We start from the raw sequence: 15491 nt of genomic DNA, 5'->3' as shown, positions 1-15491 counted from the left end.
TTGAATGTACTTGACTTATTGTTATATCCATGTTAAATGACTTAGTAGATTGAAATCACAGGCTTCCATGAAAATGAATGAGATTTGAGTGATTCATTTGGTGCCCTATTGTTAACCTAATTCACTTGTTAAGCACATTCAATTAAATTACAAGTGAAACACATTAGGTTAACTATATGACACCAAATGAATCACTTGTTAAGGACATCCGTATTAAGAATCATTATAAATGTAACAACTAGTTAAACACATTAGGTAAACCATAAGACACCAAATGAATCACTCGAATCTCATTCATTTTCATACAAACTTGTGATTTCGATTTACTAAATCGTTTAATATAGATGTAACAACAAGTTAAACACATTCAATTAAGCATGCACGATCATATGAATCATTTAAATCTCACTTATATTGGTACGAACGCGTGATTTCAATCCTTTAGATCGTTCACTATAGATGTAACAACAAATTCAACTCATCGGACTAATTACACGGATTCAAAGTAATGCATAGATCTCATTTGTATTCATATGAACTTGCGATTTCAATCATTTAAATCATTAATTATAGATGTAATAACAAGTGAAATACACTAGATTAACTGTAAGGGACCAACTTAATGACCTGACGCTCATTCATTTCCAAACAAACTTCTTATTTCAAGCAACTACGTCAATCTATACGTATGTAACAAATGGCTACGCACACTCAATTAAATATATTGATCAAATATATGTAATAACAAGTGAAAATGAATCATTTAATCTCTCAATTAAATATATGTGATCAAATATATGTAATAACAAATGAAACATATTAGGTTACCAACAAGACACCAAATGAATCACTCAAATCTCATTCATTTCCATACAAACCTATGATTTCAATATAGTAAATCATTTAATATAGACGTAACAACAAGTTAAGCACATTCAATTAAGCATGCGTGATCAAATGAATCACTTAAATCTCACTCATATTGAGACGATTGATTTAGTGTGCGTATGGATACAAATGAATGAGATGTAACAACATGTTCAATTTATTGAAGAAACTACAAGGGATCAAACTAAACTAATTCATAGGTCTCCTTTACATCCACATAAACTTGTGAGTTTTTATCGTTTAAATCGTTGATCATAGATGTCATAACGAGTCAAACACATTAGGTTAATTATAAGACACCAAATGAATCACTCCAATCTCATTTATTTTCACACAAACTTGTGATTTGAGTTCACTTAATCTAGCAATATGGATGTAACAACAAGTTAAGCACGTTCAATTAAGTATGTATGATCATTTGAATCACTTAAATCGCACTTGTATTGATACGAACTTGTGATTTGAATCATTTAGATCGTGCACTATAGTTGTAACAATAAATTCAACTCATCGGACTAAGTACACGCGTTTGTATCCACATGAACATGTGATTTCAATAATTTAAATCATTCATTATATATGTATTCCAAACGAACTTCTGGTATCAAAGCCACTAGGTCATTCTTCACGTAAGTAAGAAATGGTCACGCACATTTAATTAAATACAAGTGATCAATTATGTGTAATAACAAGTGAAAATGAATCACTTAATCTCTCAATTAAATATGAGTGATCAAACATATGTAATAACAAGTGAAACACATTAGGTTACTTACAAGACACCAAATGAATCACTCCAATATCATTCATTTTCATACAAACCTATGATTTTAATCTACTAAATCATTTAATATAGACATAACAACAAGTTAAGCACATTCAATTACGTATGTGTGATAAAATGAATCACTTAAATCCCACTCGTATTGATACGAACTTGTGATTTCAATTCCTTACATCGATCACCATAGATGTAAGAACTAGTTCAACTTATTGAACTAACTACAAGGGATCAAACTAATGCAAAGGTCTCCTTTATATCCATACAAACTTGTACGTTTTAATCATTTAAATCATTGACCAAAGATGTAATAACAAGTGAAAGACAATAGGTTAACTACAAGACACCAAATGAATCACTCGAATCTCATTCATTTTCGCACAAACTTGTGATTTCAATCTACTAAATCATTTATTATAGACGTAACAAGTTAAACACATTCAATTAAGTATGCATGATTATATGAATCACTTAAATCTCACTTGTATTCGTACAAACATGTGATTTCAATCCTTTAGAACATTCCCTATAGATGTAACAACAAATTCAACTCATCGGACTAACTACACGTGTACAAATATAGTGACTTCAACCATTTGTATCCTTATAAACTTGTGATTTCAACCATTTAAATCATTCATTATAGATGTAATAACAAGTGAAATACACTACATAAACTATAAGGGACCAATATAGTGACTTGACTCTCATTCATTTCCAAACGGACTTCTTTTTTCAAGCCACTAAGTCATTCTATACGTATGTAACAAATGGTTACACACATTCAATTAAATATAAGTTATCAAATGTATGTAAGAACAAGTAAAAATGAATCAATTAATCTCTCGATTAAAAATAAGTGATCAAATGTATGTAATAAGAAGTGATCAAATGTATGTAATAAGAAGTGAAACACATTAAGTTACCTGTAAGACACCAAATGAATTACTCGAATCCCATTCATTTTCATATAAACCTATGATTTGAATTTACTAAATCATTTAATATAAACGTAACAACAAGTTAAGTACATTCAATTAAATATGCGTGATCAATTGAATCACTTAAGTCCCACTCGTATTGATGTGAACTTGTGCATCGATCACTATAGATGTAACAACATGGTCAACTTATCGTACAAACTAGAAAGGATCAAACTAATGCATAAGTCTCCTTTATATCCATATCAACTTGTGAGTTTTAATTATTTAAATCATTGATCATGGATGTAATAACATGTGAAACACGTTAGGTTAACTATAAGACACCAAATGAATCACTCGAATCACATTCATTTTCATACAAATTTGTGATTTCAGTTCACTTAATCAAGCAACATGGATGTAACAATAAGTTAAGCACATTCAATTAAGTATGTGTGATCATTTGAATCACTTAAATCGCACTTGTATTGACACGAACTTGTAATTTCAATCCTTTAGATCGTGCACTATAGTCGTACCAATACGAGTCAGATTTAAGTGATTCATATGATCACTCATACTTTATTGAATGTACTTGACTTATTGTTATATCCATGTTAAATGATTTAGTAGATTGAAATCACAGGCTTGCATGAAAACGAATGAGATTTGAGTGATTCATTTGGTGCCCTATTGTTAACCTAATTCACTTGTTGAGCACATTCAATTAAATTACAAGTGAAACACATTAGGTTAACTATATGACACCAAATGAATCACTTGTTAAGGACATCCGTATTAAGAATCATTATAAATGTAACAACTAGTGAAACACATTAGGTGGACCATAAGACACCAAATGAATCACTCGAATCTCATTCATTTTCATACAAACTTGTGATTTCGATCTACTAAATCATTTAATATAGATTTAACAACAAGTGAAACACATTCAAATGAGCATGCATGATCATATGAATCATTTAAATCCCACTTGTATTGGTACGAACGCGTGATTTCAATCCTTTAGATCGTTCACTATAGATGTAACAACAAATTCAACTCATCGGACTAATTACACGCATTCAAAGTAATGCATATATCCCATTTGTATCCATATGAACTTGCGATTTAAATCATTTAAATCATTCATTACAGATGTAATAACAAGTGAAATACACTAGATTAACTGTAAGGGACCAACTTAATGACCTGACTCTCATTCATTTCCAAACGAACTTCTTATTTCAAGCAACTAAGTCATTCTATAAGTATGTAACAAATGGCTACGCACACTCAATTAAATATATTGACCAAATATATGTAATAACAAGTGAAAATAAATCATTTAATCGCTCAATTAAATATATGTGATCAAATATATGTAATAACAAGTGAAACATGTTACATTACCTACAAGACACCAAATGAATCACTCAAATCTCATTCATTTCAATAAAAACCTATGATTTCAATATAGTAAATCATTTAATATAGACGTAACAACAAGTTAAGCACATTCAATTAAGTATGCCTGATCAAATGAATCACTTAAATCTCACTCGTATTGAGACGAGTGATTTAGTGTGCGTATGGATACAAATGAATGAGATGTAACAACATGTTCAACTTATTGAACAAACTACAAGGGATCAAACTAAACTAATCCATAGGTCTCCTTTACATCATATAAACTTGTGAGTTTTTATCGTTTAAATCGTTGATCATAGATGTCATAACGAGTGAAACACATTTGGTTAATTATAAGACACCAAATGAATCAGTCAAATCTCATTTATTTTCACACAAACTTGTGATTTGAATTCACTTAATCAAGCAATATGGATGTAACAACAAGTTAAGCACATTCAATTAAGTATGTGTGATCATTTGAATCACTTAAAACACACTTGTATTGATCAATGATTTAAATGATTAAAACTTACAAGTTTATATGGATATAAAGGAGACCTATGCATTAGTTTGAAACCTTGTAGTTAGTTCAATAAGTTGAACTAGTTCTTACTTTTATGGTGATCGATGTAAGGAATTGAAATCAGAAGTTCGTATCAATACGAGTGGGATTTAAGTGATTCATTTTATCACACATATGTAATGGAATGTGCTTAACTTGTTGTTACGTCTATATTAAATGATTTAGTAGATTAAAATCATAGGTTTGTATGAAAATGAATGAGATTGGAGTGATTCAATTGGTGTCTTATAAGTAACCTAATGTTTTTCACTTGTTATTACATATATTTGATCACTTGTATTTAATTTAATGTGTGTGACCATTTGTTACATACGTATAGAATTACTTGGTGGCTTTAATACCAGAAGTTCGTTTGGAAATGAATGAGAGTCAGGTCATTAAATTGGTCCCTTATAGTTAATCAAATGTATTTCACGTGTTAGTACATATATAACGAATGATTTAAATTATTGAAATCACAAGTTCACGTGGATACAAACGCGTGTAGTTAGTCCGATGAGTTGATTTTATTGTTACAACTATAGTGCACGATCTAAAGCATTGAAATCACTGGTTCGTATCAATACAAGTGCGATTTAAGTGATTCAAATGATCAGACATACTTAATTGAATGTGCTTAACTTGTTGTTACATCCATATTGCTTGATTAAGTGAATTGAAATCACTAGTTTGTATGAAAATAAATGAGATTTGAGTGATTCATTTGGTGTCTTATAATTAACCTAATGTGTTTCACTCGTTATGACATTTATGATCAACGATTTAAACGATAAAAACTCAAAAGTTTATATGGATGTAAAGGAGACATATGGATTAGTTTGATCCCTTGTAATTTGTTCAATAAGTTGAACTAGTTGTTACATCTCATTCATTTGTATCCATACGCACACTCAATCACTCGTCTCAATACGAGTGAGATTTAAGTGATTCATTTGATCACGCATACTTAATTGATTGTTCTTAACTTGTTGTTACGTCTATATTAAATGATTTAGTATATTGAAATCATAGGTTTGTATGAAAATAAATTAGATTTGAGTGATTCATTTGGTGTCTTGTTGGTAACCTAATATGTTTCACTTGTTATTACATATATTTGATCACATATATTTAATTGAGAGAATAAATGATTTATTTTCAGTTGTTATTACATATATTTGATCAATATATTTAGTTGAGTGTGCATAGCCATTTGTTACATACATATAGAATGACTTAGTGGCTTGAAATAAGAAGTTCGTTTGGAAATGAATGAGAGTCAGGTCATTAAGTTGGTCCCTTACAGTTAATCTAGTGTATTTCACTTGTTATTACATCTATAATGAATGATTTAAATGATTGAAATTGCAAGTTTGTATGGATACAAATGGGATCTATGCATTACTTTGAAGGCCTGTAATTAGTCCGATGAGTTCAATTTGTTGTTACATCTATAGTGAACGATCTAAAGGATTGAAATCACATGTTCGTACCAATACAACTGAGATTTAAGTGATTCATATGATCATGCATGCTTAATTGAATGTGTTAAACTTGTTGTTACATCTATATTAAATGATTTAGTAAATCAAAATCACTAGTTTGTATGAAAATGAATGAGGTTCGAGTGATTCAATTGGTGTCTTATGGTTAACCTAATGTGTTTCACTTGTTATTACATTTGTAATGATTTTTAATACGGATGTGCTTAACAAGTGATTCATTTGGTGTCATATAGTTAACCTAATGTATTTCACTTGTAATTTAATTGAATGTGCTTAACAAGTGAAACACATTAGGTTAACAATAGGACACCGAATGAATTACTCAAATCTCATTCATTTTCATGCAAGCCTGTGATTTCAATCTACTAAATCATTTAACATTGGATATAACAATAAGTTAAGTACATTCAATAAAGTATGCGTGATCAAATGAATCACTTAAATCTGACTCGTATTGGTATGACTATAGTGCACGATCTAAAGGATTGAAATTACAAGTTCATATCAATACAAGTGTGATTTAAGTGATTCAAATGATCACACATACTTAATTGAATGTGCTTAACTTGTTATTACATCCATCTTGCTTGATTAAGTGAATTGAAATCACAAGTTTGTATGAAAATGAATGAGATTCGAGTGATTAATTTGGTGTCTTATAGTTACTCTAACGTGTTTCACATGTTATTACATCCATGATCAATGATTTAAATAATTATAATTCACAAGTTTATATGGATATAATGGAGCCCTATACATTAGTTTGATCCTTTCTAGTTAGTACAATAAGTTGAACATGTTGTTACATCTATAGTGATCGATGCACAAGTTCACATCAATACGAGTGGGATTTAAGTGATTCAATTGATCACGCATATTTAATTGAATGTACTTAACTTATTGTTACGTTTATATTAAATGATTTGGTAAATTCAAATCATAGTCTTATATGAAAATGAATGGGATTTGAGTGATTCATTTGGTGTCTTACAGGTAATTTAATGTGTTTCACTTGTTATTACATACATTTGATCACTTATTTTTAATCGAGAGATTATGTGATTCATTTTTACTTGTTCTTACATACATTTGATAACTTATATTTAATTGAATGTGCGTAACCATTTGTTACATACGTATAGAATGACTTAGTGGCTTGAAAAAAGAAGTCCGTTTGGAAATGAATGAGAGTCAAGTTACTATATTGGTCCGTTATAGTTAATCTAATGTATTTCACTTGTTATTACATCTATAATGAATGATTTAAATGGTTGAAATCACAAGTTTATATGGATACAAATGGTTGAAGTCACTATATTTGTACACGTGTAGTTAGTCCGATGAGTTAAATTTGTTGTTATATCTATAGGGAACGTTCTAAAGGATTGAAATCACATGTTGTGCGAAAATGAATTGAATGTTGTGCGAAAATTTGTACCAATACAAGTGAGATTTAAGTGATTCATATAATCGTGCATACTTAATTGAATGTGTTTAACTTGTTGTTACGTCTATAATAAATGATTTAGTAGATTGAAATCACAAGTTTGTGTGAAAATGAATGAGATTCGAGTGATTCATTTGATGTCTTGTAGTTAACCAGTTGTGTTTCACTTGTCATTACATCATTGATCAATGACTTAAATGATTAAAACTTACAAGTTTATATGGATATAAAGGAGACCTATGCATTAGTTTGATCGCTTGTATTTAGTTCAATAAGTTGAACTAGTTCTTACATCTATGGTGATCGATGTAAGGAATTGAAATCACAAGTTCGTATCAATACGAGTGGGATTTAAGTGATTCATTTTATCACACATACGTAATTGAATGTCCTTAACTTGTTGTTACGTCTATATTAAATGATTTAGTAGATTAAAATCATAGGTTTGTACGAAAATGGATGAGATTGGAGTGATTCAATTGGTGTCTTATAAGTAACCTAATTTGTTTCACTTGTTATTACATATATTTGATCACTTATATTTAATTGAGAGATTAAGTGATTCATTTCACTTGTTATTACGTATAAATGATCACTTGTATTTAATTTAATGTATGTGACCATTTCTTACTTAGGTATAGAATTACTTAGTGGCTTTGATACCAGAAGTTCGTTTGGAAATGAATGAGAGTCTGGTCATTAAATTGGTCCCATATAGTTAATCAAATGTATTTCACTTGTTAGTACATATATAATGAATGATTTAAGGCAAGATTTCGTTTGCACCGGTACAAATTGTTCCAAAAAAATGTCAAATTGGGTGCTTCAATTTCGTTGATATTTCTGTTGGATAGTGGCCCTGAGCCCTATCCTTCATCTCGTAACTGCAAGCCAGATTAAATTGAAAAACTGATTTCCAAAATAAAAGATTTCATTAAAAGGAAATTCAAAGCTTATTTTGTTACCATTTTCAAACCTGCCAAAAATTCTCTGGCGATAATCGCTACTGGGATTCAGGAAATCCTGGGAGGCAGATTATAAAGTCTCAGCTTATGTTCATATGAAGGTTGATCATTAGATTAACCTTGCGACGCCTCACAAAGTGATGTAGTTAGCTATAAAAATAATGTTCTTGCTTAAACGAGCCTTGAGTCTATCCATTTTATACCTATCATAGGATACTTTGCTCAAGGTTCAGTGTCGAGCACAAGCTTGGTCTTGGTTTGTTGAGTGGAGTTTGAACTGACCCTTTAAAGCACAATAGCTCGAGCAGGACAAGACATGAGCAGAGTTGGGCTTTAGCCCACTTGTGTATAAACCACAACTATAATATATGCTATTGGCACTGTCTTTTACCATAGCGAATAGTCATAATGCAGTTGCCAATAAACTTATTGGCAAGTACTCTTACCCTAGCGAATAGCTAAGGTTGCCCTTGCCCTTTACAGCACGGGGAAAAGTCTTTTGTTAGGCCCAAGGTCGTTGTCAATAACATCATTGGTAAGAACTCGTTGAGTTATTGATAATGGTAGAAGTCGTTGCTAGAAGTTCTTACAGTAGTGATTCCTCTACTGCTATAGGTCTCCTTTTTGTTTTGAAAACAAAACAAAATGCTACTTCTATAGCCGGTAAGCCAGTTCTTTCTAATTTGAAAGTGGGATGGCTTCAAAAAGATAATCTAGATCGATACCAACAAACATAAACATAGACTACTGAAGCAAATAGAGAGAGAGCCAACAAAATGGGAATTCATAGCAAAATTTGGGGACAACAAGTCCCCTAAGTACAAGAATAAACCACAAAAACATAAATAAAAGATGAATATACAAGGCAATCGCACAGTAAAACAAAAATAAAAAAAAGATGGTGTAGCATAGTCACCCAGCCGCAGACAGAGGATGGCGCCATAGCTGAATAGCAAAATGGACATCCCCCTGCACCAGACGAGCCACAACATCTGGCAATGAGAAGGTGCCCCTAAAGACCCTGTTGTTGCGCTCCTCCCAAATGTGCCACCAAGAAGAAATGAGTCACAACCTCTAGACTCGCCCCCAGGAAGCAGACAGGTGGGGGAAGGAGAAAGGAGGAAAAGAAGGCGAATGGAGGGTGGGTCTGGAAGGCTACTAACATGGGAAGGCCATGCAGAGGCAAAAACACTAACAAAGAATGGGCAAGTAGTAAAAAGGTGGACCCAAGACTTAACTGTGGTGAGACAAAGGGGACACTGGTTAGCTAAACTGGTGCCAAGGCGATGTAAGTGGTCAAAAGTGTTGATGTGTCCAGCAAGAAGAAGCCAGACAAAAGTAATAGCATGAGGAGAAGGTCCTGGTGACCAAAGGGACAGGGGGGTGAGAGCAACGCAACAGAAGAACCAAAAGAGGCTAGGTAGCAAGAAGAAAAAGTGAATCCCTGGAAAGGTGAAAGAGGCCAAGATGGGGGTGCAACAGAAGGGAGGTCAGCAAGCCGAAGGAAAAGGGGAAGGGCAAAAACCAGGTCGCACCAAAAGTGGGGGGAGAGGTGTGGGAGATGAAACCATTCCAAACACTAAGGTAAGAGAGGTCAAATTTGGAATAAATGAATAGGGTGATTGGAGAACGCTCAGTTGTGAGAGGCCACCATCAAGAACACAGGAAGGACTCACAAGCCGGACTAAGGTTGGTAACCCCAACACCCCCAAGAAGACGCGGAAGGGCAACCATATTCCAACGTGCAAGCCAATCTGAAGGTCGATCACCATCTCAGATAAATCTACGAATAATCCTATCAAACCTTCTCAGAACAGCCACAGGAGGTCTAAAGACCGCCAGTGCATGGAGGGGGCCGACGAAAGACAATGTTTAGTAAGAGTAATACGACCAGGGAGATAAAACAAATTTTTCTATCAATACTGAAGGTGATTCACAAGCTTCTGCTCCACTAAATTCCAAAATGAGGGAGCAGGAGGCACCAGCATAGTCTGAAGACCTAAGTAGTCCATGTGTAAGCCATCAACCTTACACCCAAAGCAAGCTTTCGCAAGAAGCACCGTGGCTGGATCCATGTGAATGAGAGAAAGGTGGTCTTCAGAGGAATTAATAGAGAGACCCGAGATGAGCTCAAAAACCTGAAGGATGAGCCAAGTTCTCACAATCTATTGGTGAAAAGCAGTGCCAAATAGGAGAAAGTTGTCAGCATATTGAAGGGTGAAGAAGGCCTGTAAGTGGGGGAGTGAATGTGGCGTGAGGAAGCCAACGACCGCAGTATGATGAAATAATGTAGAAAAGCACTCGACAACTAAGTTGAAAAGAAAAGGCGACAACAGGCAACCCTGACAGAGGCTACGACCGAGACAGAAGAAATCGCCACACATCCCATTGAAGGAGACTGCAAGCTGGGCCCAGTGACAAGCGAAAGGATCCACTGCAAAGATGATGGACTAGAAGCAAGGCGGGTGAGCAGGTTTGAAAGGAACTCCCAACTAACGGAATCAAAGGCCTTAGAGATGTCCAACTTAAGCATGAAGGAAGGAAGACGTAGATAGTATAAAGAGTGAACAACTTCATTCTCCAGGACAATCGCGTCCTGCAAACGTCGACCCTTGATGGATGCAACATGGAAGGGGTTAATGATAGAAAACATAATTGGCGCAAGCTACAAAGAAAGCAATTTAGCAATAATCTTGTAAGGTGTACCAAAGATGGAGATCGGGCGAAAGTGGCTGACGTCCGTAGGGTTAGGATGCTTAGGCACCAAGACGCAGGTGGCGCGATTAAATTTCTTATGAAAAATGGAGTTAGAGGCAAATTCATCACAAAACGTAAACACATCAGCGCTACAAGGCTCCCAAAAGGTGCGAAAAAAATTCAACAGGGAAACCTTCAATGCCAGGCACCTTACCAGAGCTGAGGGCCCAAACAGCATTCTTGATTTCTTGGTGTAGGAAGGGCCGCTCAGGAGAGATCGCACAGGAGACGGAGAGGGAATGAGAGGTGAAATTATGGAAGCAGGGCATGAATGCAAAGATGCTTAGAATAGAAATCATGAAAATGGGCGGTCAAAGCCGGGAGAATGTCATCACTAAGAAAAACCCTATGGCCAATAACCATGGATTGGAGCAACGTTTGACGGCACCTTCAAGGTGCGGCCAAGTGGAAGAATCTAGAATTTTGGTCTCCATACGAAAGCCAACCCATCCTAGAACGCTGCTGCTAGTGGATGGACTCCCTAATCCACCACTCCTGAGCCAGACACTTGAGACAAAGGAGGCGGAAAGACAGATTCATAGAAATATTATCAAAAGATCGGAGGGACAAAATCTCCTCATCCCAACCGGTCACCTAAGAAAACTTGCCACTGCAGAAAATGTGCTTCCAGGCAAAAACCTCCCTCCAAATGGAGTGCAACTTCCACGAGAGCCTGAAAGCATCCCACCTACCATTGATGGTGCGAGCCCACCATTTAGGGATGGCAGCAACAAAGGACTCATTTCGGAGCCACCAAAGCTCAAAACGAAACCTGGTATGCCTAGTACCAGCCCTACCCCGAATAAGGGAAAGGAGTAGCGGAGCATGATCAAACAAGTGTCTCGGCCTAGGAACCAAAGAGGATGAAAGAAAAGGAGAGAACAACTAAGGCAAGAGGAAGACCCGGTCCAACCTATGGAGAATCAGAGGATTCCTATTGTTGGACCAAGTAAACTTGCCATTACTCACAGACACGTCAAAAAGACTGAACTCATGAATGAATGAGTGAAAAGCCGACATAGTTGAACCAGAAGGGACAAGAGATCAAGAGTCGTCATGGCTAAGCAAACAATTGAAGTCTCCTGCCAAAAGCCAAGGCGAGGAAACAAGCTGACGAGCATGATGTAGCTCATCCCATAGTTGGTCACGCAAGGCCTCAACGCAAGGGCCATAGACCGTAGTAACTAAGACCGGGCCAATGAGCCAAAGACCATTGAGAATGACCGAGATAGAGTAATAACCGACAAGCACCACTTCCCTCGTAAGAGGAGGAGACTAGGCCAGCAGGATTCCCCTAGGGGCACCATTAGCCAGAAGAAACCCAAAGGACGGTTGACGCAACAAAGTACAAACACAGGCGTGAGAAATCACAGACAATTTGGTGTCAACCACGGTAAGCAAGGAAGGTCCATGCTGACGCACCCAAGAAGAGAGATACCTACACCGATAACGGGCTCCCAAGCCCCGCATGTTCTAACACACAACCCTCATGAAGAAACCATCTGAAGGGGCGTACTGAGTAAGGTTGGAGTGGGAGGCCGGTGCAATAGCGGCAACAAATGAAGAATGAAGGAAATCAAGCTACTCCTGAGGAAGCGTGACCTTAAGAGGGGCAAGCGCATCTGGAAGGGAGATGGCTAGCTCTGCATCTAACAAGGGAGAAATAGGTGGCAACCTGTCGGGAAAGAGCGGGCAAACAGAAGATCCGGTGGTGGGACCAAGCAACCGAGCAGAAGATGGAGGGGTAGCAATGGACGCAGAATCAATACGCAGGGTGGCGGAAATAGCATCAACAGAAGAGAGGTGGGGGATGGCAGGGCTAATAGGGGAAAGGGGCAAGTAGGTGGGGTTGCAAGAACACTGCAATAGAGTTCGGGGAGTAGTACACGTAGGGAAGGCAAGCTGGTGACAATGCAACTGTCAATGGAAACAGAAGAAAACCGGGCATGTGGGCAAAGGAGGTGGTCCTAGATGGTGGGGGTGGCAAAGGGGGGCCAGTAACAAGGGTAAGGAGCAAGGAACGTGCAACAAATGGAGATGGACTGACTATGGGAGACGAATCGACAGAGGTCAAAGCAACGGAGGTCATAGTCAAGAAAGAGCAAGCAACTATAGTTACCTCAAGGGGGTGACTCCCTGCTGACGGGAGGGCAGCCGCTTGTGACGGTGCAAAGGACCGGATGATGCCACGATCAGATAGAGCAACAAGCAGCACCTCAGGGAAGTGCGGCGGAGAGCAGGCAGGGCACGACCGACTAGGCAAGGCCACCTCCAGTGGTGAGGGAAGCAAAGGTAGAAGCTGAGGTGGCGAGAGCTCGACAAGCAAAGAAAACTGGTGCAGCAGACCACCTGGGCTGAAGACCCATGGGACCGCTACCAAGAAAGGCAGACCCCGTGTGCCAAAACAAGTAGGCCCAGGCCAAGGAAGTCTGATAGAGTCAAAGAAGATGGAGCTACCATCCAAAGCAGGCGACTGAGGAGCAGCTGGTAGAGGAACCTAGACCCATAAGGTGGAAGCGATGGCCGCAAAGCCATGCAGTCGACCGAAAAGTCCCCGGTCATTCTGACTAGCAGGAAAACGACATCAAGAACACGTGGCAGCCCGACGGCCATTCAAGGTATTACACCTCTGACACCACCAATGGCCCCATCAGACGAGGATAGAAGCGACAGACTGAAGAAGGTGACGTACCTTGGAAGCACGATGGGAAGAGGGGACACACCAAGGTGAGGGAGTCGGCCTACCAACGGAGACCACCTTGGGAAGCCTCGGCTGCAAGGAATAGTCACCCATCTGCAAAAGGAGAAACAAATAGCACGTGGGTGGTAGGAATGCCTGCAGGACGCTGCGAGCGTCCTGCAACAGAAGCGAGCCGACGAAAACACAATTAGACTGCCAACTGAATGACAACGCCATAGCCTGACGGACCCCCTTAGGTGAGCAAAGAAAATTGACTACAACATGACAAAACAAACGATTAAGGGGAAGGGGTTACCCGGCATGATCCCACAAAGACTCGGACCACCAACCCAAGCTCCAGGGAGGGTGGCCATAAGACCAACCCAGGGTAAGAACAAAAAGGCCGACAAGAAAAACAATGAAGCCAAGCAGCTGCGTTTGGACCCTCTCAAAGCCTAAGCTCAGCACGACACCGCAGGCTGATGAGCGCCACTTAGCGCGACATGAGAGCAAGGCACCGAAAGAGGACTAGACAGCTATCAAAACGATCCAAAAGAAGAAGTGGATAGCACAAGCTGTAACGAGCATTTCATCAAACTGTTGCCGAGCATGGAGAGGGCACAATAGAGCAAAAAGTAGGAAACACAGTGCTGCAAGCAGAAGCGGTTGAGGAATGAGAGGGAGGAGGAGCAAACCGCCCAAGGAAGGAGCTGGTAGTGAAGCAGGTGGAGTGGATTCGGGAGAAGAAGCGGGAGGAGGAGGCGATTAACCTGGCCAGCAGCCACGGGCAACACTGAAGGGTAGGAGAGGAGGGAGCGCAGATGAGAGAGGGAGAGAGACCAATGTTCCTCATGAGAGGTCGGGGTGCCTCATCTCGGTGCTTCACAACACTATCTGGACGAGCACCATAGGAGGGGAGCCTGGTGGATGTCTTCACAAGTGAGAGGGGGAGTCGCAGGCGAGAGGGTGGAGAATTAAGCCTTTCTAGCATATTTGTTCAGCATACAGTTTTAAAAATCATGAACAAGGACTTGTGGCCTTTCATTTTCTAAAAATCCAATGAAAGTGGCCAACTATGTTGCCCTTATGGCCTTTCATTTTCCACGCTGGCAGCGTGGGGCCACCTCTATTTCATAAAATAAAGACTTCATATGCTACTTGATGCTTATTAATTTGCTATGCTTTAGAGCAAAAAGTTGATGTTCTAGCCCATGTGGTGTGATGGTGTTACTTTGAGAAGGCAAAACCATTAGACAGAAAATTTTTATGAGCATTTGGGGAGTGCGGGAACGGAAGAGAGAGACACGATTTAAGAATCAACGTTTGGGGACAGAGGAAGAGAGAGACACAATTTAAGATTCAATCTTTGGGAATGGAGGGAAGAGAGAGATAGAGATGAACATTTTGGGTGAGAGAGAGAAAGTCTGTGTCTGTTCTGAAAAGAAACTTAATTAAACCACCAGGGTCTTAGTGAGAGAGAGATACCGATTTAGTCCTGTATCGAAGCAACAGGTGGGAGATGGTGAGAGAATCTAATTACAAAATAACAAGAGCTGCAAACTTATATCAC

At 38.0% G+C, this 15491-nt stretch overlaps 1 protein-coding gene across 1 annotated transcript in view; it reads right to left on the bottom strand.

Annotated features, from left to right (window-relative positions):
• The window catches only part of LOC126410503 (ribosomal protein S3, mitochondrial-like), a 29157-nt gene extending 18901 nt beyond the window's left edge, over positions 1-10256 (bottom strand). Inside the window, 1 exon segment of the mRNA XM_050080381.1 lies at positions 10161-10256. Coding sequence (XP_049936338.1) covers positions 10161-10256 — 96 coding nt within the window.
• Positions 10257-15491: the final 5235 nt, after the last annotated feature.

The sequence above is a fragment of the Nymphaea colorata genome, chromosome 11 (assembly GCF_008831285.2).
Source record: "Nymphaea colorata isolate Beijing-Zhang1983 chromosome 11, ASM883128v2, whole genome shotgun sequence".
Lineage (NCBI taxonomy): Eukaryota > Viridiplantae > Streptophyta > Magnoliopsida > Nymphaeales > Nymphaeaceae > Nymphaea > Nymphaea colorata.
This window is presented reverse-complemented; position numbering and strand designations above follow the sequence as displayed.